We start from the raw sequence: 26,695 nt of genomic DNA, 5'->3' as shown, positions 1-26,695 counted from the left end.
ACATATGGTCAATTTACTAGACTAGGCTACAATGTGTATGCCTATTACCATGAAGTTCAAATAGGCTTACCGGTAGCCAGTGATGTAGTGGTAAAGAAATTGGTGGGTAAACTGACTGCCGATCGTGGTGAAAGTAGTAACACTCCCTATACTTTCAATGCATATAACTATATATTTTCAAAAGTCACTGGCGGTAACCGACCTTCTCAGCCAAGGCAATTTTACACACATGAACACATGCAGAACAGGTAGCTTACATTCAATATAAGACATGAGTTGAATCAAAACATGTTTTACACCCTAGTTCATGAGTTGTCCATGATTCCTGAGTTGAATGATTGGAGTCTTCACAGATCACGTGACATAAAAAATTACCTTTCTTTCCTTACATTAATGACAGTGTTATTTGTAATTATTAAGCGTTTAACAATTGAATTAGAACATTGAACTTAAATCCTGTACGATTCCTGGATCTTGGATTTCCGTAACATTTTATTATTTTTCGCCGTGAAAAGGGCCACACGAATCGAAAATAATGTAGGCCTACGCCATTGCAAAATCAAATGCTTCTAACCGAAAGAGTCAACTATAGGCCTACTGTCATTCATTGTGGATGGTTTGGATGCACATTGGTGTCTGGCTGTAGGCTAGTTATCTAGTGATATTGGCGACCATCATCAGCTGATCCAGGAAAGAAAACAAATATTGAGAGAAAATAATAAAGCTAAATAAAATGGTCTACTTGTTCTGGCCACTGACAGGACAGAGAACACCAATACCTGTACCCACCTAAAAAAAAAAAAAAAAAAAAAAAGCAATGAGAGATCTAAACAGCTGACTGCCAAAGGCAAACAATGATAAATCAAATGCATTGGAATGAAGGCTATTTTTATTGAAGGGCGCATGGCAAATAAATGGTGAAAATGAGCAAGTACAAAGAAAAATCTATGCATTTGAAGGAGCGCAACTGAGGCCGAAATCCAGCACTACTGAGTGGACATCGCCATAGACAGGGAGACTGTTTGTGTAGCCACGTAGAATAAATGGTTTAAACCATGACAGAGAGGTGGGGGTTTTTGTTTCATTTGGATGTTTTTATTTGAATATTTACCACTGTAAAACATATTTACCACTGCATTTTAAGCAAATAGGAGAATGGTTATATTATAGCATTATTTAGAGTTTGACTCCCCAGTCCTTAATGATTACAAGCACATTATTATAAAATCATTTGTTCTTTGTTTCTCTGTGTTTTCATAATCAATTAGCATGGAGAAATCATCCGAGCGAGGGAAACAGCACCCCTCAGTATATGTAGCCCATGTAGCTTACGCTGTCTGGACCAAAATAGTATAACATGCTGCTGCGATATTGATTGATACCAGCAAGCATTTGGTCTCCCTTGATAAAACAATATATAAAAGAATTAGCCAATCATTTTGGCTAGGTAGCCTATGACAACAAAAACTAAAAGTGTACTGTATGACAGAACCATAAACTGTTCTGGCAACATGAAAGAGGGTGGCATAGGTGTTCAACTAGTCTACAAGTAGGGTGAGTCAATATTATTGGTTTTACTTACGTGCACACACACACACACACACACACACACACACACACAAACACACACACACACACACACAAAATCAGTACCATGGACAGCCACATGAAATTTAGCAACATTCTTTGGACTAAATACTAAATTGTTTTGGTATCTTTAAGTTTATTTTCATAGTATTAAACTAAGCATATATAGCCTTGTTGATTTGATCTTTAAATTTAAAATGGTGCTGGAATAGCGGAGACAGTGCTCCTGTTGTCTTTGTGCTGATGGTAACTCTGATGGTTCTAAAGCAGTAGTTGTTTAGTAAACTGTCAAAAACTTTAACTTGCTTGACCATGCTGCAGGTGTTTGTTTGCAATACTTGTTTTGTGGACTTCACTGGACATATGTTGCTTTCCGGTTTGGTGACAAATGTGCAGTGGAATTTATTCTGCCATTGTGTGAGAGTTGTCTTTTTTTGTCACGGCCTTATTGTATACCACGTGGAGTATGAACTAATGGATTGGCTTGGCTTCCTTAGTGACCTTACCCAAGCACCTCTACTGGAAGCGAAAGGGCTAGGTCTCGCAAAAAAAACTGTCCAGAATTAGCCCAATGCATTTCTATGGGCATAATATGCAGACCTAAGCTTGTCGCGTGCCATCCCGCATTTGGGACAACGACTCCCATTGTACAGATCGTTGGTTTCACCCTCTTGCGAATTGGAAAGGAAAGTAGGTGGGTGCACAGTGTACAGTACAGATGCTGGCTTCCCTTAAAATAAATTGATGTTTTGCCCTTTGAATATTTCTTTTTTTATAAATGAGAGAATGCCAAGAGTGTGCAAAGCTGTCATCAAGACAAAAGGAGGCTACTTTGAAGAATCTCAAAAATGTTTTGATTTGTTTAAAACTTTTTTGGTTGCTACATGATTCCATATGTGTCATTTCATAGTGCTGATGTCTTCACTATTATTCTACAATGTAGAAAATAGTAAAAATAAAGAAAACCCTTGAATGAGTAGGTGTGTCCAAACCTTTGACTGGTACTGTATGTCACCAGTAGGCTTAGTAAATGTACCACCAATCCCCCTCATTTGGGTACATACATTTCTGTTAATGCATGTGTTAATTACAGTCATTTTCCATTCTCATTCTCACAGTGCAAACGTTGTTTGAAGAGTTCACAACCAGCTACACTAGTGAGAAACAAGTTTTGGTTTATTTTCATAACCAGTTGTGTACATTTGTTCATTGTCTTGTGAGAAATGAGCATGTGTCTGGTTTCTCTGTCCTGGTTGAGGGAGAAGTACATGTAGGTATTAACAACTCATGTCCTGTTATAAATCAAGGGAGAAGATCCAGGCCTGTGCTCTCGAAATTCACCAAAGGAATGTGCTTGGTCTCAACAGACCTTTTCCCGCTGAAACTCTAACACGTTCAAAAGCGAATGCTTTAACAATATTTATATTGTAGAACGTGGGGAATGGTCAGAGGCGATCGATAGAACACTAATGTCATTTTGTGATGTCATTAAAAATGTTATAAAGGAAATACTGTAAGTATACCCACTATATGGATGAAGTGTGCATACTATGGGTTGTGCATGTAATATGGAAAATTATCCAAGTGGTTTTGTTAAGAGAGGGATGCGATTTGAGAAGTTATAAGAGATAATTGTATTCCATAACTTTGCACAGTGAGTAATTACCACCCCGGAGTGAGGTCAGGGACCGTGCCAGCCTTCCGGAACCGCCCCTTTCAAGCAAAGGTATAAATGATGGGTTAAGAAAAAAAAGACAACGAACCAGAAAAAGCGTGAAGCAGCAGCTACACGTTTAAAATGGTTTGAACTTTGAATCTCAACACGAGGTGGAAGCGATAAAAATCACCTCCCGGACCATCACTGGTACGGCTGATTAGCTGTCCTAAGTAAGGTATCTTCGAAAGGGAATATAAGTAGGACCATCCTGTTGCTCTGCTCAAACCATCGTATTACGCTACTCTCATCACCCCACTGGAGCACCATCAATACGGCTGGCTAGCCGGTCTTCAAAGAAGCATCTTTAAGAGCGAATGGAAGGAAAATCAACTCTGTAGTTCTGTTCAGTATTACACAAGTCACCGGATACCGGACAACTACGAAGAAGGACAACAGTAGAAGAGTTGTTGGAACCATTTTGGACAATCTGAGCCTTACAAGTGTGCAGCAAAAAAGGCCCAATCCTTTTTCAAGACTGCCCTCTTCACCGAGAGATCCCTGGCAAACCCAGGCATTTCACACAAATACATGAATGATTTCTTGCTCAAAGTGGGTAGCGGTTCGTGTGAAAAGTATATGGTTATTGTAGGTGAGAGTAGTTCCTGAATGTGGCAATGTTAATTAAGTGTCTCTGTCCCTCTCCATCTCTTCTTTAATAACCTCTTATGATTTGTGACAGTGATATAGGCTTAAGAGAGATAGTAAAAACACATTAGCCAGACCTTTGTTTTATCACAAAACCAGACAGCAACCACTGTCCAGTGAAGTCCACAAAGCATATTAACGTTACTTGTACAATAACAGAGTTACATGACCTACAGCATGGTCAAGCAAGTTAATGTTTCCGACATTTTTCGGACAACTAAACAACTATTGATTTATAACCACAGAGAGTTACCGCAAGTCGCAAAGAAAACAGGAGCATTTCAACATCAATTACCTCTGCTTAGTCTAATACAGTGACAACTAAAAGATACAAAAAACTATTAATTCCAATCATCATAAGCTAACAGAGTAAAATGCTTGCTCGCCAGCCTAACTTCCATTCATGGGCAACTTTAGCTAGTAAACATTCTACATCTAGCTACATACATTGAACTTACATCCTCCCAGGTCAGGGGTACAAAAATGTATGAATTAATGGTTGGTTCAGAATCGCTGTTATAAACATTGGCCAGTACGGAGAATTAAGTAAAACTACAAGTCCAAGTCCCTATCTCCATCCATGGCTAATTTAGGAAAGGGACAATTTTAGCTGTCATGTGTGCTCCCTCTCCGGCCTCTAGGTCACCAGCCTGCTCATTATGGCGCACATCTGTCACCAACGTTACGCGCACTTGCACGTCATCAGATTCACCTGGACTCCATCACTTCCCTGATTACCTTCCCTATTTATGTCACTCCCTTTGGTTCCTTCCCCAGGCGTTATTGTTTCTGTTTCTGTGTTATATCTGTGCGTTGTTCGTGTTCCTTATTTTGTATTATGTTCTGTTTATTTATTAAAACACTCACTCCCTGAACTTGCTTCCTGACTCTCAGGGTACATCATTACGATCTGAACAATTGTTTTAGGAAAGCAGCCCCCCAAAAAACAAAAAAATGTCTATAAAGTTTTGCATATGCTACACATCCAAACACAATAGTGTTTTTGTAACTTGTTCTATGCTGTTAAGGACATGTAAAATGTGGCTCATTTGGCCAACATCCCTTGTTTATCGATCTGAATGCATATGGATGTCTGGTAAATGTATCAAATGTCCAGTAAATTAAAATCTTCCTGGTCACGTGGTCAGGCATAAAATTTTCCCAAAGGAAACCCTAAAATGCTCATTGTTTACAGTATATTCAGATTTTTGAATATTTGCATGAAAATCTGTCACCAATTGGATGGGGATCTAGCTATAGACACCCTCACTTTGATTATACCTGCACATCATGGTTCACCAGCAGCCCCAAACATCTAAAGAATAAGCTACAGATCAGGCCTGAATATTTTCCCTGTAATTTACAAATGTTCCATACTGAGAATAATCACTTTTCTCCCTGGTAACCAGGTATTTCCCACCCAAACCGGAAGTGTCATTTTAAAGCACTTAAAGCACGTATGGATTTGATTAGTGCGTTGATCGCCATGAAAATCCAAGCCTGACACTACCTGAGCCTGATGAGCCATATATTTAAAAAAAAATATGATCCCTACATTAAAAGACGTTTTATGAGCCCCAGCCCACAAAAGCGCAAATGAGTGTGTCATTATCTAATTAATATAGGCTACCGCAAATTAAGCACGACAGCAAAACATAAAAGCCCATAGATGGAGCTATCTGTAGGGTTGTGGTCTCCTGTAACCTGACCTGATTAGTACAGTCATGACACTACTAACAATTGGATACCACGAAATTGGGGAGAAAAGGGGGTAACATTCAACAACAAAAAAACACACACAAAAATTCACCCAGTTTATTGTGGGAAGTTAAACAATTTAAAGGCAATGCTACCAAATACTAATTGAGTGTATGTAAACCCACTGGGAATGTGATGAAAGAAATAAAAGCTCAAATAAATCATTATCTCTTCTATTATTCTGACATTTCACATTCTTAAAATAAAGTGGTGATCCTAACTGACCTAAAACAGGGACTTTTTACTAGGATTAAATGTCAGGAATTGTGAAAAACTGAGTTTAAATGTATTTGGCTAAGGTGTACGTAAACTTCCAACTTCAACTGTATGTGAGAGTGGATTCTCGGCCCTCACTAGCATGAAAACTAAATACAGGCACAGACTGTGTGTGGAAAAGGATTTAAGACTGAGACTGTCTCCAATACAACCCAACATTGCATAGTTATGTGCATCCTTTCAAGCACACCCTTCTCATTAACCTGTGGTTATTCACCATTTCTGATGAACAAATAAGGTTTTATATGTAAGATGGCTAGAAAAATAGCAAAATTATTGATTATTATATTATTATTTGTGCCCTGGTCCTATAAGAGCTTTGTCACTTCCCACGAGCCAGGTTGTGACAAAATCTCACACTCCTTATGTTTAATAAATGTATCATATTGTGTGTGTGTGGCAAAAAAAAACAAATTTGAAACCCTGGTGTACGCAGCTGGAGGTTGAATGTTTGAAGAGGTACAGGACTATAAAAAGTTTGGGAACCACTGCACTAGGCAACCCCACTCACTGACTGGAAAATGTGAGCACCAGTGAGATGCGGGAATAGCTAAGCCTTGATTGGTTGAGAAAGTGGGTGATTCTAACTAAAGAGAAAAACTAGGGGTGCATAGAAAAATTCTATATCTGAATGCCTGGCCTTTTTAACATCCATTGGTGTTGCTGCAGGTAAAAAAATAACTTAGTCACTTAATGTAACTTTTTTCTTTAAATGTATGTTAGCTATCTAAGTTAGCCATGCTATTAATTAGGGTGTCACGTTCGTTGTACGGAGGAGACCAAGGCACAGCGTAATGTGAATACATGATACTTTTAATAAAGCTAGACACTAAACAAACTATTCAAAATAACCGTGACGCTATGATACAAACACAGGGAACTTGACATACACAATAACCCACGAAATACCCAAAGAAGATGGCCGCCTAAATATGGTTCCCAATCAGAGACATAAACAGCTGCTTCTAATTGAGAACCAATCTAGGCAACCATAGACTTACATAAACACCTAGATAGTAAACATCCCCATAAACCTACAAACCCCCTAGACAGTACAAAAACACATACATCAACCATGTCACACCCTGACCTAACCAAAACAATAAAGAAAACAAAGAATACTAAGGTCAGGGCGTGACATAGGGTTGACTCCAATTAGTCAACTGGTCAGTTGTTTGGTCGTTAGGCTGTTGGTCTACCGAGATTAACCAAAGTAGCCACCTTTTGCCTTGATGACAGCTTTGGACACTCTAGGGATTCGCCTCTCCCGAGTCCATTGGGGCGTTGCAGAGATGGGACAAGACTGTAACTACCAATTGGGGAGAATAAATGGGGGTACAAAGTACAACAAATACATTTTTTTAAATCCACCAATCGATTGGTCGAAAGAACAGACAACTTTTGGTTGCCTAATATTTTTTAGTTGTCGTGGACAGCCCTGCTATTAATACAACTCCTATCTGACGATTTGAGGGCACAACTCCAAAAATGGCTAGTAGCTTTGACTGTATGCTGACAGTGAATTCAGACATAATTGTACCAGATTCCCATGAAGCAATACCCTATGAAGTCCCATTTTCATGAATTTATAAGCTGATATAAGCTTTACGCACAATCACAAACAGTATGGGACATGCACCAGGAAGTAGGCAGGAATGTCATAGGGTATTGTAACGGCAGAATTGCATTAGTGGAAACCAAGAAGGTTTTCATTAAAAACACAGTTTGAGATCATTGTGAGGGGATTTCACCAGTGGTTAGAAGGGGGAATTCAGCTTCCTGGGAAAATGTTGTCTGAGGTTTCAATAGTAACCAAGGGGGGGCAGGGCTTAGCGAAGGGTCAATTCCATCCAGGTCATCAGGAGGGATCAGCCTTGAGTAGGGGTTCTTATACGTTTTCAGCCTGTGACCCAAATGAGAAATTCTGTGTTTTCCTGGGGCCCAAGCTTAGGAAAATATGCAACTATATATAAATATTGGTATATTTCATTGCCCTTATGCCTAAAACAAATGCAATATAGACAAAAACAAATAACAATGAAATTAAATATCCATATAAATATCTATTCATGTTTATTTTCCCCCATTAAAACACTTACATATCTGTCTAGGCTGGAACTGTTGCTGTTAAAAATACAATAAATAATTTTCATTCTGAACTGGAATAAGCGTATTGATCACATCACACAGATAAACAACAGAACACACACAGGCTTTTTGATAGTGCAACCCTAAGTAACAGTACAGATGAAAAATTATCAGGCCTACTGTACATCTTACTGTAGAAATGATTGTTGAAAGTCTAGATTGGAACTGTTGCTGTTAAAATGCAACACATGTTTTTTATTCTGAACTGGAATAAACTGATTGATCACATCACACAGATATATACCAGAAAACACATACACAGTCCTTTTCTGGTCTATATGTGTGATGTGATCAATCAGTTTATTCCAGTTCAGAATATAAAATATGTGTTGTATTTTAACAGCAACATGTCTATTCTGGGCTCTGTTTTTGACAGTGTAACACTGAGGTCATGCACAGCCTTGAAACTGTTTCTGTACTTGTTTTTTAAGTATGTCAGATTTGAGAACCCTGACTCGCAAAGGTATGTGGTGCCAAACTGGACCAGAGCATCTACTGCTTTCTCTTTCTGGCAGGAGACCGCTTCCTGTTGTAGATGAGCAACTCAGAACTGTGTGAGTGTGTTTGCCTCAAAAAGCACCTTGCTTCAATCAGTTTATTCCAGTTAAGAATGACAATTATTATTGTATTGTAACAGCAACAATTCCAACCTAGACTAATTTTCAACAATAATTTCTACAGTAAGATGTACACTAGTGTAACGCTCATCGTTGGGAGATAGAGAGGAGGACCGAGGTGCAGCGTGGTAAGTATTCATATTCTCTTTTAATGAATACTCGAACAAAAACAACAAAACATGAGAACGAAACGAAAACAGTCCTGAACGGTGAAATACAAACACAGAACAGAAAATAAACACCCACGAAACACAAGTGGTAAAAGGCTACCTAAGTATGATTCTCAATCAGAACCAACTAACGACACCTGCCTCTGATTGAGAACCATACCAGGCCAAACGCAAACACAACATAGAAAACGGAACATAGACCACCCACCCAACTCACGCCCTGACCATACTAAAACAAAGACATAACAACAGAACTAAGGTCAGAACGTGACAACTAGGCCTGATCATTTTTCATCTTCATCTGTACAGCTTGCTTTGGCGAATGTTAGCTATTAGCTGTGTACAAGGCCAGGGGATTGTTTGAAAGAGAAACTCACATCTACTACTATGAGAGTTAGTTAGTACTCCCTTATTTCTGCTTATCATCACCTGCTGTAAAATGACAACAATTCCTTGCTAGCTGACTTACTTTTCCACTGTCGAGGCACTGTTTCCTGAAGCATTCTGGTCTGTTTCTTATTTATTTATTACTTAACCAGGTCAGCCAGTTGAGAACAAGTTCTCATTTACAACTGCGACCTGGCCAAGAAGAAGCAAAGCAGTGTGGCAAAAACAAAAACACAGAGTTACACATGGGATAAACAAATGTACAGTCAATAACAGAATAGAAATATCTGTGTACAGTGTGTCCAAACGTAGTAAGATTAGGGAGGTAAGGCAATAAATAGGCCATAGTGGTGAAATAATTACAATTTAGCATTAACACTGGAGTGATAGATGTGCAGATGATGATGTGCAAGTAGAGATACTGGGGTGCAAAAGAGCAAAATAAAGAACAAATGAGGGAGGAGGTAGTTGGGTGGGCTATTTACAGATGGGCTGTGTACATGTGCAGTGATCGGTAAGCTGCTCTGACAGCTGATGCTTAAAATTAGTGAGGGAGATATAAGTCTCCAGCTTCAGAGATTTTTGCAATTTGTTCCAGTCATTGGCAGCAGAAAGTAGATGTTGGCTTTGGGGATGACCAGGAAAATATACCTGCTGGAGCACGTGCTACGGGTGGGTGTTGCTATGGTGACCAGTGAACTGAGATAAGGCGGGGCTTTACCTAGCAAAGACTTATAGATGACCTGGAGCCAGTGGGTTTGGCGACAAATATGTAGCGAGGGCAAGCCAACGAGAGCATACAGGTTGCAGTGGTGGGTAGTATATGGGGCTTTGGTGACAAAACGGATGGCACTGTGATAAACTACATCCAATTTGCTGAGTAGAGTGTTGGAGGCTATTTTGTAAATGACATCGGCGAAGTCAAGGATTGGTAGGATAGTCAGTTTTACGAGGGTATGTTTGGCAGCATGAGTGTAGGAGGCTTTGTTGAGAAATAGGAAGCCGGTTCTAGATTTCATTTTGGATTGTAGATGCTTAATGTTAGTCTGGAAGGAGAGTTTACAGTCTAACCAGACACCTAGGTATTTGTAGTTGTCCACATATTCTAAGTCAGAGCCATCCAGAGTAGTGATGCTGGATGGGCGGGCAGGTGCGGGCAATGATCGGTTGAATAGCATGCATGTAGTTTTATTTGCGTTTAAGAGCAGTTGGAGGCCACGGAAGGAGAGTTGTATGGCATTGAAGCTCGTCTGGAGGTTAGTTAACACAGTGTCCAAAGAAGTATACAGAATGGTGTCGTCTGCGTAGAGGTGGATTAGAGAATCACCAGCAGCAAGAGCGACATCATTGATGTATACAGAGAAGAGAGTCTGAGAATTGAACCCTGTGGCACCCCCATAGAGACTGCCAGAGGTCCAGACAACAGGCCCTCCGATTTGACACACTGAGATCTATCAGAGAAGTAGTTGGTGAACCAGGCGAGGCAATCATTTGAGAAACCAAGGCTGTTGAGTCTACCAATAAGACTCAACAGTGTATATGTGTATATATGTATATATACAGAGAAAAGAAAGAACTGTTCTGAAATAACTTCCTGGGTTTACGATCATGCTGTGGATGTTTGGTCAGGACGTGTCGTTTTATTAATTTGTTCGTTATGCGAGACTCATTACTAAGCACTTCCACACGCAATACACATTGTGGGTGCTCCTCGTTATGAGTTTGTATGAAAGAGAGAGGAACTAATCACTGTATATGCGTTTCATGACAATTGAGCTCAGTAAGAACTTGTAGCTAGCATGAGTCCATTTGATGACAGCGGTGAGTGATGGCGAGTGGGAATGACAAGTAAGTGGCTGACAGCGCATCATCGTGTGTGTCTCTGCGTGATCTTCAAAAAAACTGCAGAAAAAAGATCAGGTAAACCGCGAAGCACACAGACATCTCCCTCTCACACCCGCGCAGCTGCCAAACTGAGCAGAGACCACTGCTTAAGCAGAAAGCGCACTGAGCAGAGAGTGCCGATGCACTTGGCCAAATCAATTGTAGTAATTATTGAAACAATTATACATTTACACTGACACATTGCGACCCACCATTAATAACCGGTCCGCGACTCACTTTGGGTCACGACCCATACTTTAAGCAAGGCTGGCCTTGAGCAATCATGGTTTTAAACCTGTTCAAGTAACACATTACAGGTGGCAGTATGCACCATTTCAGTTTGTTTACATAGTTTGTTTACATTTACATTTTCATAGAAGTAGTAGAAAAAGAAAATGGACTACTTCAAAATGGAGATGCCATAATGGAGAAAAAATGGAGATGCCCATGCTCTCACAGATGCCATAATGGGACAGATACAATGGTATGTCCTCTAACTGAGGTGCTGACCTGTTGCACCCTCGACATCCACTGTGATTATTATTATTTGACCCTGCTGGTCATTTATGAACATTTGAACATCTTGGCCATGTTCTGTTATAATCTCCACCCGGCACAGCCAGAAGAGGACTGGCCACCCCTCATAGCCTGATTCCTCTCTAGGTTTCTTCCTAGGTTCTGGCCTTTCTAGAGAGTTTTTCCTAGCCACCGTGCTTCTACACCTGCATTGCATTATACAGCAATTTGAGATATCAGCTGATGAATGAAGGGTTTTATAAATAAAGGTGATTTTGATTTGATTGAACTATCTCCATGGGAGATCCCCTAAGCCAGGGGGGGCATAGCTCTGAACAAAACCTATTATTTGGCAGGGAATATTATTTGTAGATCAATGATTCTACATCTCACTTTGCTCAAGCGGATCCTCCCCAATGCTTGGAAGTTGTAGCAAAAAAAGGTCAATTAGGGGCAGGTAGAGTCAATGAACCAAACAATGGAAGTGTATTGTAGCAAATTCAGGGGTAACCCTGACCAGGACTCAAACCTGGTTCCAGCGACTATCAAGCCAAAACCATAACCATTAAGCCAAGAGGTCCAAACTCTTGGTGGCCGCAAAGGTTAAAGTTTTGGCTTGACAGTTGCTGGATCCGGGTTTGAGTCCCGGTCGGGGCTACCCCCCGAATTCGCTACATTGACGTCAGAAGTGGGAAGGCGCCCGTGAGGCCATCTAAGAAGCGAGAACATGTGAGAAGACACACTCTCCCAAAGGAAGGGGGTAGTGTCGTGACCTTAAGCCAACACCTAGAAAGCTCGTCAAGAGTTTTGACACTCTTGGCGTAGAGGTTAAGATGATGGCTGGATCTGGGTTTGAGTCCCGGTTGGGGTTAACCCCCGAAATTGGAATTGACACTGTTTAGACAGGCATCACAATTCTGATATTTTTTCCCACTAATGCAGATTAGCTCTGAAAAAAAATCTGATATGCATTCTGATTGCCCATTTTTTTGCTACATCTTCCGGGCTCATTGGAAAGGCTCAGCTTGAGCAAAGGGAGGTGTAGAGTTAAGTTAAAGTGTTAAAGTGAAGGCTGTACGCTTTCATTTGAGGGTATATCCATCCATATCGGGTGAACTGTTTAGAAATTACAACACTATTTGTACATAGCCACAAGTTATTTTGAAATTGTCATCTTTCTGCTTTAAATGCGTTAGCCTACCTCTTGTATTAAAATCACATATTTTTTGCATTATTCACAAACTCAGAATTCGCTGCTTTAACTTCAGTATCCTACCTCTCTTAGTTCACATACTAGAGTTCAAGTGCCCCTAGTACAGTGGGGCAAAAAAGTATTTAGTCAGCCACCAATTGTGCAAGTTCTCCCACTTAAAAAGATGAGAGAGGCCTGTAATTTTCATCATAGTGGTCTCATTGAAATAGAGTAGGCTGCCTACATGGGCAGAGAATCACGTGGCAGTTAACTTAAATATGAAATTATCATATATATATATATATATATATATATGTTTTAACCTTTATTTAACTAGGCAAGTCAGTTAAGAACAAATTCAAATTCTGATTTACATTGTGCGCTGGCCTGTGGGACTCCCAATCACAGCCAGATGTGATACAGCCTGGATTCGAATTAGGGACTATAGTGACACCTCTTGCACTGAAATGCAGTGCCTTAGATCGCTGCACCACTCGGGAGCCCAAATATGATTAGACTGTAGTTTCCTACATTTTCTGTAAATAAATATTGACGATGGAAAGAAGTGGAGGGCGCTCAACAAACCTAAGTCGAAGTGCAATCAAAGATTGTAATCATCATTGAAAAGGCACAACGTGCACATAGGTTAGACTGCTATGGTGAGCGAGCATTGTGCCTTATTATTTTCAATAAGTATTGATTACCCATTTATTTGTCTCTGCCTGCAAAGCGTCCTCCTAAAAAGGTAGGCTATATCCTAAAGGCCTGTGCAAAACATTGCAAGTGTCGCTGTCATCATTCCTGCTGCTTCCCGTTCAGTAGCCATACCTGCAAGATCAGGTGTGCTTGTGCTCTCAATTAAATAGAGTAGGCTATTGCCTTATGAATGGGCGGAGAAGCATGGGGCAGTTATCTTTCCAAGGAAATGTACTTCCTAAATAGGCCTATGATTAGGCTATAGTTTACTACATTGCCTATAAATAAATATAGATATATTTCTCCATCTGAAAATCTTCCCAGCTCTAAAAGGTAGGCTGTAGAAATAGCTCAAGAGAAAGTGCAAGTCTCTCCAACTCTGCCCTCTTCAAACTACATCTATCATATTGGCTGATATAGCCCAGTAATACAGATAGCCTAATATAATGTAAGGGCCATGTGAGAATCTCTGGTAATTTAACTTTCTTTTTTTTTTTTGCACATTTGACATTGCCTATAGGGAGCAAAATTGCTGTGATAATGGATGGCAAGTGAGGAGAGTCACATATACACCTAAAATAACATTGCAGAACTACAGTTGGGTTTGGGATCAGTTCTTGCGGTATGAAAAGCTGCACGTGCAGGTGGGAGCAGTATGAAGAAATTGGTCCCACTCAAGCCTGTAACATCAGAGCTGTTTATTACTGTGTCAGTGTGAAAAGTAGGGAATTAGCCAGGGGAAAACAGACAAATCAATAACATTACATGCAATACTGACTAATAAAAACTCACATTGCACTGAACAAACATCCGAATCAATCACAGTTTACAAAATTTCTAAATCCTCCTACCTAACTCAATACTTCTGAGAAAATACAAAAGAGCCCTGCTAACTTCATCCAACCTCAATGACCCTACACTTCAAGCTTTCCCTCTCTTCAACATACTTACAACAATATAACAACACAAGCTCCACCGTTTCATCGACCACACACTCCAGACACAAACCATTAACATGCTCGCCAACCAAATGTAATGACGAGTTCAATGTGCAATGTCCAAATCGAGCAAACACCAACTCTTGCTTCCTAATCTGACCTTTGAATCTTGGTTCACTGTCCTTTCTTTGAAGGCCATATAAATGCTGGACCTTGGGCTCAGAGTCCCATCTCTTCTGCCACACATCTATCAAAATAGCTCTGATCTTATATTTGGCCTCCAGCCCACTCTGTGGTGTTCACATGGTCCTAAATCCAGCAGATCCCTAAAGCACACCGTTGCCATTTTTGTATCACATTGAGGGACATGACTCCAGTGAAATATTTTATAAAAATTCATCCTATATAAATATATTTACTACTACATGATAGGACATTGTAAAGCTACATCACTATTATGTAAAACTATGTGTGAACAGTATGTAGCTAATTTATTGCAAACAATTTTACAATGTTTCATGATGGCCCTTTTTTAAGGGGGGCAGATGGCTGGCACAGGGAATTTACTTCCCAGAAAATTGCTTTTATTGGATTCATGTCAATAAATGTACTGTATGTGGTTCAGTGGTATTCTTTTTTTTGTATCTAAGCAATGACATTGCCTACTTTGAATAGTGTGTTCAAGCATTTGAGAAACCTCTTCTGCACACATTCATTCTACTGCTGTCAACATTTGCCTGGCCTTTTCTGTCTAACAGTGTTTGACTTATAAATCGTTTAACTCTTTTATTGTAATTTTTCTGTACCGTAGAATAATGTGTAAAAAAAAAAAAGGTCATAGATTATTTCTTTTTATCCAAAGATACATTTTATCTTCTTTGGTTTAATAGTTGACGTTGAACCCAAACGTTGTCGGTACCCTGTAAAGCAGAGCAGATCATGTGACTGAAAAGCATGACACATAGATAAGGAAGCAGAGTGCAAGTGGGGCAGACTGTCAAGACAGAACTAAGGTAAACGAAACATGGAAAACAAGTATTTAGTGTTGGCAGAAATTTGACAAAAGCAATGTTTGGGCATGCAATCATTTGGAAATGTCGACAAGCGACAATTAAGCTAAAAATCATGCGACCTTAAAGGAATGCTAATGTTTATAGTCTGCTTTCACAAACAGTTGCCAGCATTTGTGCAACTGAAGAAACAATGTATCTTTAACGTTTACACTGCAGTATTTCCTGATATAAATTCACATGGTAATTAACAATTCACGTCTATTGCGTTTGATGAAATGTATATGTGATGACATAAGTCGCAAATAGAGACAGGTTATTCAGGCTTCTGTATTTCCGCATCTTTCTGGCCTCGTTCTTCAGGTTGAGAGCGTTACATGCCGACGAGACCGTGCACGCATGCGCAATCGCACGCATGCTGATTTTGTCCATCCACAGCAGACGCGATCAAGACACGCAGGTTGACATATCAAAACAAACTATATTAATTTGCAGACAGTCGAAACACATGAAACCGTCATGGTCATTTACCTAGCTAGCTTTCTGTTGCTAGCTAATTTGTCCTGGGATATAAACAATTGATTGTTATTTTACCTGAAATGCACAAGCTCCTTTTTTTCCCCTGGAAAAAAATTATTCTTTGAAGAATTTTGACCCATTTTGAGTCAGGCCAAAATCGTGTGCTCTCTACTCCAACAATTAATCCACAGATAAAAAGCATAGCCTAGTTAGTTTCTAGTAATCGCTTCTTTTTCTGTGGACTTTATATGACGGTTGGCAACCAACTTTAAGGTGCATTACCACCACGAACTGGACTGGACCCAGCTAGCAATGAGTAATCGGCCCAGAAGCGGCCCTGAAGAGGGCCGGAACTGATCGGCCCGGTGTCGGACTCGTCTACCCGAATTCAGCCAACTTTGCCTGCATCTTACCAGAATCCCCCCCAGAAGCAGCCTGATGCAAATTTAAATAAACGCATACAAAATTACCCAATTTTAGTCATTTTAAATATTACTATTATACATTTTATAAATACAAATTATACCCATCCACAAAAAAAAGCATTTTGTGTCAAAGAAACACCATACACCTGGTGACTGTGTCAGCGTGCGTGCGCCTGGCCCGCCACAGGAGTCGCTATAGCACGATAGGACAAGGACATTCCGACCGGCCAAACCCTCCCTTAACTCGAACGACGCTGGGCCAATTGTGCGTCGCCTCACGGGTCTCCCAGGTTGCGGCCAGCACGGGTCTCGAACCAGCATCTGTAGCAATGCAGTTTGCACTGTGATGCAGTGTCGTAGACTGCTGCTCCACTCGGGAGGCTCCATCCACAAAGTTTTTCATGCTTATCAATTGCCTTGCATAAAGTATCAAAATACTACACAGGACTCTTAAAGAATTTCATTTAAAGAATTTCATTTAAATGTTAATTGTATTTTTTGATCACAGAAACATTGAGAATATATGGAAAAATTAATAATGAAATGTTAATTATATAAAGCAGCCTGTGTAATCATCTGCCAGAGAGTAGCCTCAATTGGCCTTAGCCCCAAGTAATACATTTGGGCCAGATAACTCACAACGGAATCGGCCCGAGCTCAATCCCCGCATCCTAGCCAGCCGTAAGTAATTCTGCCGAAGGCGGCCGAGACTCGGGCCACATGATGTCGACCGAGTCTGACTCTCAGCCGAGTGCCCCTACTCTCAGCCGAGTGGCCCTACTCTCGGCCGAGTGCCCCTACTCTCAGCCGGAATCGGCCCAGATACACTGTGCTAGCTGGGGAGTGTGGACCTTAGTTCATCTTTCAATCACCCATGTGGTTATGTTCCTAAAAAATCAATGGGGAGATGGGAGAGGCGGGACTTGCAGCATATCAGGAGTTAAACATAGAAGCAAGTTAAATTTTAGCGCCTGGCTATGCAGATGCTCGTTGACGCGAGCAGTTTGGATGAAATGATTGAATAACATGTATGTGTACATTTATTTTTCAATGCAATGCAGGCGGCGTGGTCAGCATATTAGCTTATCCTGTAGATGGCCTCCCACTGGGCAAAAACGTGTTGAATCATTGTTTCCACATCATTTATCCCCAAACATCTGTGTGATGTTGAATCAACGGGGAAAACATTGGATTTTTTTGAAAAGTCCTCAACGTAAGGGCATTTTGTCTTTTCACCCAAACTTTTAATCTAAATCCAGTGACATGGTGACATTTTTTAGTTGCGCTCACTTTGAATTCATGTCAGTTGACAACTCAACCAAATGTAGGCTAAATCAAAATTTGACTTTGAGCTGACATCTATGCCTAGCCTCTTTGAAGGCCTATCTAATCTGAGTGGAAGGCTGATTCATGCAGAATGTACCCTGTGTACATTCATTTCTTACTCTTACCGACAGCCTATTATTAGTATGTTCAATATTCATGAATACAATATGTAGGTTTATTCATTTTAAAACCATTTTATACAAGCAAATGGGATTTTTACCACTTGTGGTGACGCGCTACAGTATGTCTAGGGGAATGAGTGTACATAATGCCTAAAGCAGGTGGAATGAACTGAAGCTGTGTGAGTGACTGACCTACAACAATACTTGTAACATTTTATATTTCAAGGTCTTCGGGAGACTCCCAATGCGTCAACCATGGCCTACCAGTATGGAAAAGTGCAGGACCCAAATGTGCTTACTCAGACAATAATCTCCAACATCCAGAAGATAACACAACAAAGTAAGTGAGACATATGGACAAGCTGTGCACACATGTAAATCAGTACACAAGTTTTGTCATATCCTCTGAATTTAGTAGGACTGTAGGATACTATACTTCTCATATGAGGCCTGGGGATTGACTCAGAAGTATTTAATATACCTTTTACATTATTTTTTTCATTTTGAATTAACTTTCAAATTGAATACTTTACCTATTGAATGAACACACGTACTGTTATTGTTTTGTCACAATATTTGTGCCCTGTTTCTACCAGCATCTGAAATTCAGAGAATTGTGAATCAGTTGGGAACCCCACAAGACACAACTGAGCTCAGACAGCAGCTGTGAGTTCTGTTCTAATCAGAAGAGGGCTCTTGCAGTGTGTAGCTTTTAAAGTTATTACATGCTGCTATGTGTATTTCTGTGGAATGTTATCTAAATGACGCTTTTGACTTTTCAAATGTAGCCAGCAGAAACAGCAAAATGTCAACCACCTTGCCAAAGAGACAGACCGATGTGTGAAGGAATTTGGCTCTTTGCCTGTCACAACTGAACAGGTAATCAACTTTTTTTTTGTACGGTAGCTTCAACTTAATTTACAACAAGCAACAAAATGTATAGGAATTGTGTGCACTACATGGAACGTGTAGTGTAATGCCCAATAGCAGACAGAATGTTACTCATACATTAATATGTGAACAGCACCTCAGTGCTCATTGGTCACATGTTAGCTGGGCGGGCCTGTGCTGTCCAAGCTGGTCCCTGGATGACCTTTTCCTTGAGTCTCTTAACACAAAAAAAAATGCTATAGTGTCCTCTGTTCACCTTTTTAAGAATGCATGTCATTAAACAGCACGTGTCGCCATCTACAGGCAAGCATGTAAACCCTGCAATATAAAATAAATGTACATGCTGTTATTTAATCTTTTATTTTAGCCACCTGTCCATTCAATTTACCCTGCATACTTAAAGTTTTACTTATATGACACATTGGAGATAATACATTAGATAAGAATTTCTTCTCAAAATGCAATTATTTAAATAAGTTTTTCATTATAGAACAGTTTTTCATTATATTGTGTAATGAACTATTACAGGAAACTAACTGTAAGGTACCCCTTTTTATTTATAAATTCAGCTGGTGCACTATTCTTAAGCACATTGGGCCTTTATTTCCTGTTTTTGTAGTTGTGGGGGTTCTTGTTCAAGGAAGGCCCAAGGCACACAGCATGAACATTTTTCCTGACAGCAGATATCCCACAATGTTGAAGAAATGTGTGCTTGTGTGTGGTAAAGAAAGAAATGAGTGCCTTCTTGTGAAGTTCATAAGGAATGGCTGGAACGCATGCACAGGCAGGAATAATTAAATTCTTACAAACATCCACAATTTCTGTTTTTCAATACGGTCTTAGATGTTTTTTTATTTAACTAGGCAAGTCAGTTAAGAACACATTCTTATTTACAATGACGGCCTACACCGGCCAAACCCGGACGACACTGGGCCAATTGTGCGCCGCCCTATGGGACTCCCGGTTGTGATACAGAGCAAACATCACATACTGTACAGTGTACATGATACTGTGTCATAGCACTCTTCAATTTCAACCGATTGACAACTATTGTTAGGACTTCCGTCTCAGGCCACCACACCGTACTTTACATAAGATGTTAGTATTTCACTTCTGCTTATTAAAACATATAAAACACAGCTCAGTGCCTCTAGCACTGAGTTGCAGTGCCTTAGACCGCTGAGCCACTCGGGAGCCCAAATTTAGACAATGGAAAGAAAATTATTGGTTTAATTACAAATGCATTCTAGTTGTATTTCTTGCTAACAAAATTAATATAAATGTTTTAATAAGCAGAAGTGAAATACTAGCATCTTATGTAAAGTAGGGTGTGGTGGCCTGAGACAGAAATCCTAAGAATAGTTGTCGATCAGTTGAAATTGAAGAGTGCTATGACACAGTATCATGTACACTGTACAGTATGTGATGTTTGCTCATTTGTTTACCTCTTCTAGCGCCAGAGAAAGATCCAGAAAGATCGCCTTATCAACGACTTCTCCAATGCACTGGCCAATTTCCAAAAGGCACAGAGGCAGGCTGCTCAGAAAGAGAAGGAGTTTGTTGCCAGAGTCCGTGCCGAGTCCAGAGTGTCGGTTAGTAGTCAATGCTTTACACAAACAAATCAAATCGCACCTGAAATGCGAGTGCATCAGGCTCACTGTTCTGTCCCCCCTCAGGGTGGTTTTCCTGACGACAGCTTTGGAGGAAATGGAAACCCCTTTGAAAGGTCAGAGTTCAACATTTCAGTGGTCTAGTTCTTTTGAGTGCAATAGTGCACAGACATGCTGCACTAAACATACTGTGCAAGCTGTCTAAATACAACCCAATGTTTGTCCCCACATAAAACTGCATCCTGACTACAGAGGAAGAAATCACTAGACACTATTTTGTGGATTTATCCAGAGTTTGTAATCCTGATTCAATTATTGTTGCCTACAGTTGTGAAGGATGGAAACATCTTCTTTTCTCAACACCACAACAGTGGAGATAATATTTATTTGGTCTATTAGGATTTAGCTCTATTTTTAATGTCGTGTTTTGTGACTATATAGGGTCAACCTTTTGTTCTACTATGAATTTCTCCTCTGTACCCCCTAAAGTCGATTTGAAGCTCCGCTATGCTAGAGACTTACCATTTCTTGTAGAGCCTGCAGCTCAATCCCCTCTTTCTGCCATTGACGTTTTCGCCTATACCATGACATGGGGCTTGTGAAAGCTGCCTTTTTCTACACATGAGAGGATCCGTACAAGAAAATCGTCATGAAATTGGCTGTAAAACCCGAACCATGTGAGCTACAAACTAATGCCGCTTTCAAAACAACCGGTAACTCGGAAATCTGACTTCAGTGCGTTCAAGACAACTGGGAACTCTGGAAAAACTAGGTCTGACTGGGAATAATCTTTTGTAACGGTCATCGAACCTGGAATTCCAGTTCTCTCGAACGCCCCGCAATGTCACCACTATCGCAAAGGTAGACTCTCACGATCACGGCAGCGTTGGTTGTTTTGCTCTACGACATCCTTTATGTTTTACGGCAGTTGTCTGAATTTTCTGTCGCGGACATCCTGACTTCGAAGAGGTCTTCTCACAAAACCTGACCATCCAGACTGAACCGTTGGATACAAACTAATATGTCACCAATAAACGAAAGGGGAGACTCTCACGAACACAAAGGTTCTGTTCATCTGGTCTACGGGAGTTGTCTGAAGGTAAACCATGGCTGTACAAATTGCAAAAAGTGAATAAGGGGGTAAAATACATTTTCTTATCTCTCTCTCAGATATAGGACAGACGCTTCAAAACCTTGTTCCTTTGTGGTTTATTTTTTATCTGTCTGTTTTTCCATTTCTGAATGAGTTATTCAATGCGTTGAGGCCAAATTCAATGTTTCATCAAATATTTTTATATATACAGTGCCTTGCGAAAGTATTCGCCCCCCTTGAACTTTGCGACCTTTTGCCACATTTCAGGCTTCAAACAAAGATATAAAACTATTTTTTTGTGACGAATCAACAACAAGTGGGACACAATCATGAAGTGGAACGACATTTATTGGATATTTCAAACTTTTTTAACAAATCAAAAACTGAAAAATTGAGCGTGCAAAATTATTCAGCCCCTTTAAGTTGATACTTTGTAGCGCCACCTTTTGCTGCGATTACAGCTGTAAGACGCTTGGGGTATGTCTCTATCAGTTTTGCACATCGAGAGACTGAATTTTTTTCCCATTCCTCCTTGCAAAACAGCTCGAGCTCAGTGAGGTTGGATGGAGAGCATTTGTGAACAGCAGTTTTCAGTTCTTTCCACAGATTCTCGATTGGATTCAGGTCTGGACTTTGACTTGGCCATTCTAACACCTGGATATGTTTATTTTTGAACCATTCCATTGTAGATTTTGCTTTATGTTTTGGATCATTGTCTTGTTGGAAGACAAATCTCCGTCCCAGTCTCAGGTCTTTTGCAGACTCCATCAGGTTTTCTTCCAGAATGGTCCTGTATTTGGCTCCATCCATCTTCCCATCAATTTTAACCATCTTCCCTGTCCCTGCTGAAGAAAAGCAGGCCCAAACCATGATGCTGCCACCACCATGTTTGACAGTGGGGATGGTGTGTTCAGGGTGATGAGCTGTGTTGCTTTTACACCAAACATAACGTTTTGCATTGTTGCCAAAAAGTTCAATTTTGGTTTCATCTGACCAGAGCACCTTCTTCCACATGTTTGGTGTGTCTCCCAGGTGGCTTGTGGCAAACTTTAAACGACACTTTTTATGGATATCTTTAAGAAATGGCTTTCTTCTTGCCAATCTTCCATAAAGGCCAGATTTGTGCAATATACAACTGATTGTTGTCCTATGGACAGAGTCTCCCACCTCAGCTGTAGATCTCTGCAGTTCATCCAGAGTGATCATGGGCCTCTTGGCTGCATCTCTGATCAGTCTTCTCCTTGTATGAGCTAAAAGTTTAGAGGGACGGCCAGGTCTTGGTAGATTTGCAGTGGTCTGATACTCCTTCCATTTCAATATTATCGCTTGCACAGTGCTCCTTGGGATGTTTAAAGCTTGGGAAATCTTTTTGTATCCAAATCCGGCTTTAAACTTCTTCACAACAGTATCTCGGACCTGCCTGGTGTGTTCCTTGTTCTTCATGATGCTCTCTGCGCTTTTAACGGACCTCTGAGACTATCACAGTGCAGGTGCATTTATACGGAGACTTGATTACACACAGGTGGATTGTATTTATCATCATTAGTCATTTAGGTCAACATTGGATCATTCAGAGATCCTCACTGAACTTCTGGAGAGAGTTTGCTGCACTGAAAGTAAAGGGGCTGAATAATTTTGCACGCCCAATTTTTCAGTTTTTGATTTGTTAAAAAAAATACAAATATCCAATAAATGTCGTTCCACTTCATGATTGTGTCCCACTTGTTGTTGATTCTTCACAAAAAAATACCGTTTTATATCTTTATGTTTGAAGCCTGAAATGTGGCAAAAGGTCGCAAAGTTCAAGGGGGCCGAATACTTTCGCAAGGCACTGTATATATCATTTATATTTTTTTTTTATACTTACAGGGGTCTTAAAATTCCAAATCAAATGGTTAAATTTGACTTTTTATGACCATCTTAAAACAATTCCATATGTTAGTTTAGTAGATATTGTGATGTAAGGGCTTAGACCTACAGGGGTTTTAACCATCAAATGAATGTTCACATACACATCCCACAGTTTTCTATTCTCTGACTGCTACTGGTCTGCTTGTTTATCGAACAATCTACTTTAGTGTTATTATGTCAGTCTTTTCAGGCCCATCTCTCTGGCCCAGCCTGACAGAGTGGGAGGTGAGTGTTTGCTTTGGGGTGGTTGACCGTGTTTCCCATGTCTGACTTTGCAGTGGGGGGCAGGCCCAGGTCCAGTCTCAGTCCCAGGAGGTGGCCATCACTGAGGAAGACCTGCAGCTCATCCAGGAGAGAGAGACTTCTATCAGACAGCTAGAGGTGACAGCACTCGCATATTGTTACTCATAAACCCGAACCATGTGAGCAGTCATCGAACTCGATTATGTGCAAGATTCAGGGTTGAATTAAGATTTTTGTATGAGGTCTATTGTTCCTCCAAATGACATTGGTTGCCTTTCAATAAATGTATACAGTAAGCACACCTTATGCTATCCTGCAAATCACACTTACGTAATGGATTTCTATCCAGTTTATTTAATCTGTTATGTTGTCTGTGTATTCAATGCATGGTTTTACTTTTTTTCAGTCTGATATTACAGATATAAATGAAATATTTAAGGACTTGGGAATGATGGTCCATGAGCAGGGTGATATGATCGGTAAGCATCCATGTAGTCATTTATACCTCGACTTCTGAATACATCAGAAACTCTTCCAATTTCAAAACATTGACAACATACTGCATGTTTAGGAGCCTTTATGGAGAAGAGTCTAACGAGTGTTCTGGGAACAGAGGATGACAATCAGCTATGCCACACACACACACTGAAATATGTCACACAACACTCAGAGGATCAATTCAAGGTGTTAAAACTGACATCCTCTGAGAGTTGAATCATCGTCATAGTGTACAAGTCAAAAGTAACAGTGTTCTGAAGTAAACATCCAACTTTTCTGCAAAGTTAACAAAACATTAAACCTAAACTGAACTTCTGTGAGAGAATGACCCTTTCACTGTATTTTCTTATACCCCTAGACAGTATAGAGGCCCATGTCGAAACTGCCGACCTTCATGTTCAGAATGCCACCCAGCAGTTAGCACAGGCTGCAGACTATCAGGTAGGTAACATGGAAATTATTCTTAAATAAATACATCATTATTCAATTAAATTAGTAAATAAATTGTGACAACATTGCATCGAATCAACTTGCATATCACATTAAGTGTTTCTTCTGACCCTTTCAGCGCAAATCTAGAAAGAAGATCTGCATTCTCATTGTCGTTCTGGTCGTACTTGCTGTTGTCGTTGGTTTAATCATCTGGGCATCAGTTAAAGGATGATGATGATGATGCTTTTCACACACACTTTGGTCCTGGCAGTTTCATGATTCTTTAGGACTAAGTTTGAGTTTCAAGGCCCATTGCTTGTAAAATGAAGACAAATGTGACAGCTGTTTTGTACTGTCACTTTACTATACTGAACAAAAATATAAACGCAACATGTAAAGTTTTGGTCCAATGTTCCATGAGCTGAAATAAAAGATTGCCGAATTTTTTTCCCACATGCACAAAAAGCTTATTTCTCTCTGTGCACAAATTTGTTTACATCCCTGTTGGCGATCATTTCTCCTTTGCCAAGATAATCCATCGCCTGACAGGTGTGGTATATCAAGAAGCTGATTAAACAGTGTGATCATTACACAGTGGCACAATGCCACAGATGTCCCAAGTTTTGAGGGAGCGCGCAGTTGGCACGTTGACTGCAGGAATGTCCACCAGAAAATGTAATGTCCATTTCTCTACCATACGCTGCCTCTAAATTGTTTTAGAGAATTTGGCAGTACATCCAACCGGGCCTCACAACCGCAGACCACATGTAACCACACCAGCCCAGGACCTCCACATCCAGTTTCTTCACCTGTGGGATTGTCTTGAGACCAGCCACCTGGACTGGTGATGAAACTGAGGAGTATTTATGTCTGTAAATAAAGCCCTTTTGTGAGGAAAAACTATTTTTGATTGGCTGGGCCTGACTCCCAACTGGGTTGGTCTAAGCCCACCCATGGCTGCACTCCTACCCAGCCATGTGAAATCTGTAGATTAGAGCCAAATTAATTTATTTCAGATGACTGAATTCCTTATATGAATTGTAACTCAGTCAAATTGATGAAATTGTTGCATTTTGCATTTATATTTTTGTTCAGTGTATTATATTGAAATTTAAATAGATCACTTTTCAAGGGAACTTTGTCAGTGTGCCATTGTTGGCTTCTATTTGTCAAAATAGTCAATCAGTAATGAATTAATAATGTATAAACTCCTTCAATTCTATATAATCTAAAGAGTATGTCCTTTTGGTGTCTACATACTGTATGCTATCTGCAGGCACATACAGTGAGTATACAAAACATTAAAAACCAGGTTTCACCAGGTGAAAGCTGTGATCCCTTATTGATGTCAGTTAATTCCTCTTCAATCAGTGTAGATGAAGGGGGAGGGGAACGGTTAAAGAAGGATTTTTAAACCTTGAGACGATTGAGACATGGATTGTGTGCCATTCAGAGGGTGAATAGGCAAGACAAAAGCTTTAGGTGCTCTTTAAACAACAGGCGGCACCTTAATTGGGGAGGACGTGCTTGTGGTAGTCGCTGGAGCGGAATTAGTGGAATGGTATTAAATACATTAAACACATGGTCTCCATGTGTTGGATGCCATTCCATTAACGCCGTCCCAGCCATTATGAGCCATCCTCCCCTGAGCAGCCTCCGCTACTTTGAATGGGTTATGATAGTAGGTGCCAGGCACACTGGTTTGTGTCAAGAACTGCAACGCTGCTGGGTTTTTCACGCTCAACAGTTTCCCATGTGTTTGAAGAATGACCCACCACCCAAAGGACATCCAGCCAACTTGACACAACTGTAGGAAGCATTGACGTCAACATGGGCCAGCATCCCTGTGGAACGCTTTTGACAGCTTGTAGAGTCCATGCCACAACGAATTGAGGCTGTTCTGAGTGCAAAAGGGGGGTGCAACTCAATATTAGGAAGGTGTTCCTAATGGTTGGTACTGTATGCTCAGTGTATATAGTAGTCTCTTGTTCTATGGACCAATGCTTTTGTGTCCAGGCTTTTGCCGTTTTAATCCTGAGATATTGAAATCATATTTTTGTTGATTGTTAATTAATATTATAGTA

General features: G+C 40.3%; 1 protein-coding gene across 1 annotated transcript; it reads left to right on the top strand.

Moving 5' to 3' along the window:
- Positions 1–15,438: 15,438 nt before the first annotated feature.
- Positions 15,439–25,081, top strand: LOC112217552 (syntaxin-7). Its single transcript, XM_024377906.2, has 10 exons — positions 15,439–15,544; positions 18,160–18,273; positions 18,530–18,599; positions 18,722–18,812; positions 20,279–20,416; positions 20,501–20,550; positions 23,717–23,819; positions 24,088–24,160; positions 24,538–24,620; positions 24,748–25,081. Exons 2-10 carry the CDS (start codon positions 18,189–18,191, stop codon positions 24,841–24,843), a joined length of 789 nt encoding a protein of 262 aa, XP_024233674.1. The 5' UTR covers positions 15,439–15,544; positions 18,160–18,188; the 3' UTR covers positions 24,844–25,081.
- The last annotated feature ends 1,614 nt before the right edge of the window (positions 25,082–26,695 follow it).

This window comes from Oncorhynchus tshawytscha, linkage group LG18 (genome assembly GCF_018296145.1).
Source record: "Oncorhynchus tshawytscha isolate Ot180627B linkage group LG18, Otsh_v2.0, whole genome shotgun sequence".
NCBI classification, from domain to species: Eukaryota; Metazoa; Chordata; class Actinopteri; order Salmoniformes; family Salmonidae; genus Oncorhynchus; species Oncorhynchus tshawytscha.
The sequence above is the reverse complement of the archived record's forward strand: the minus strand, read 5'-3'. Positions and strand labels throughout refer to the sequence as shown.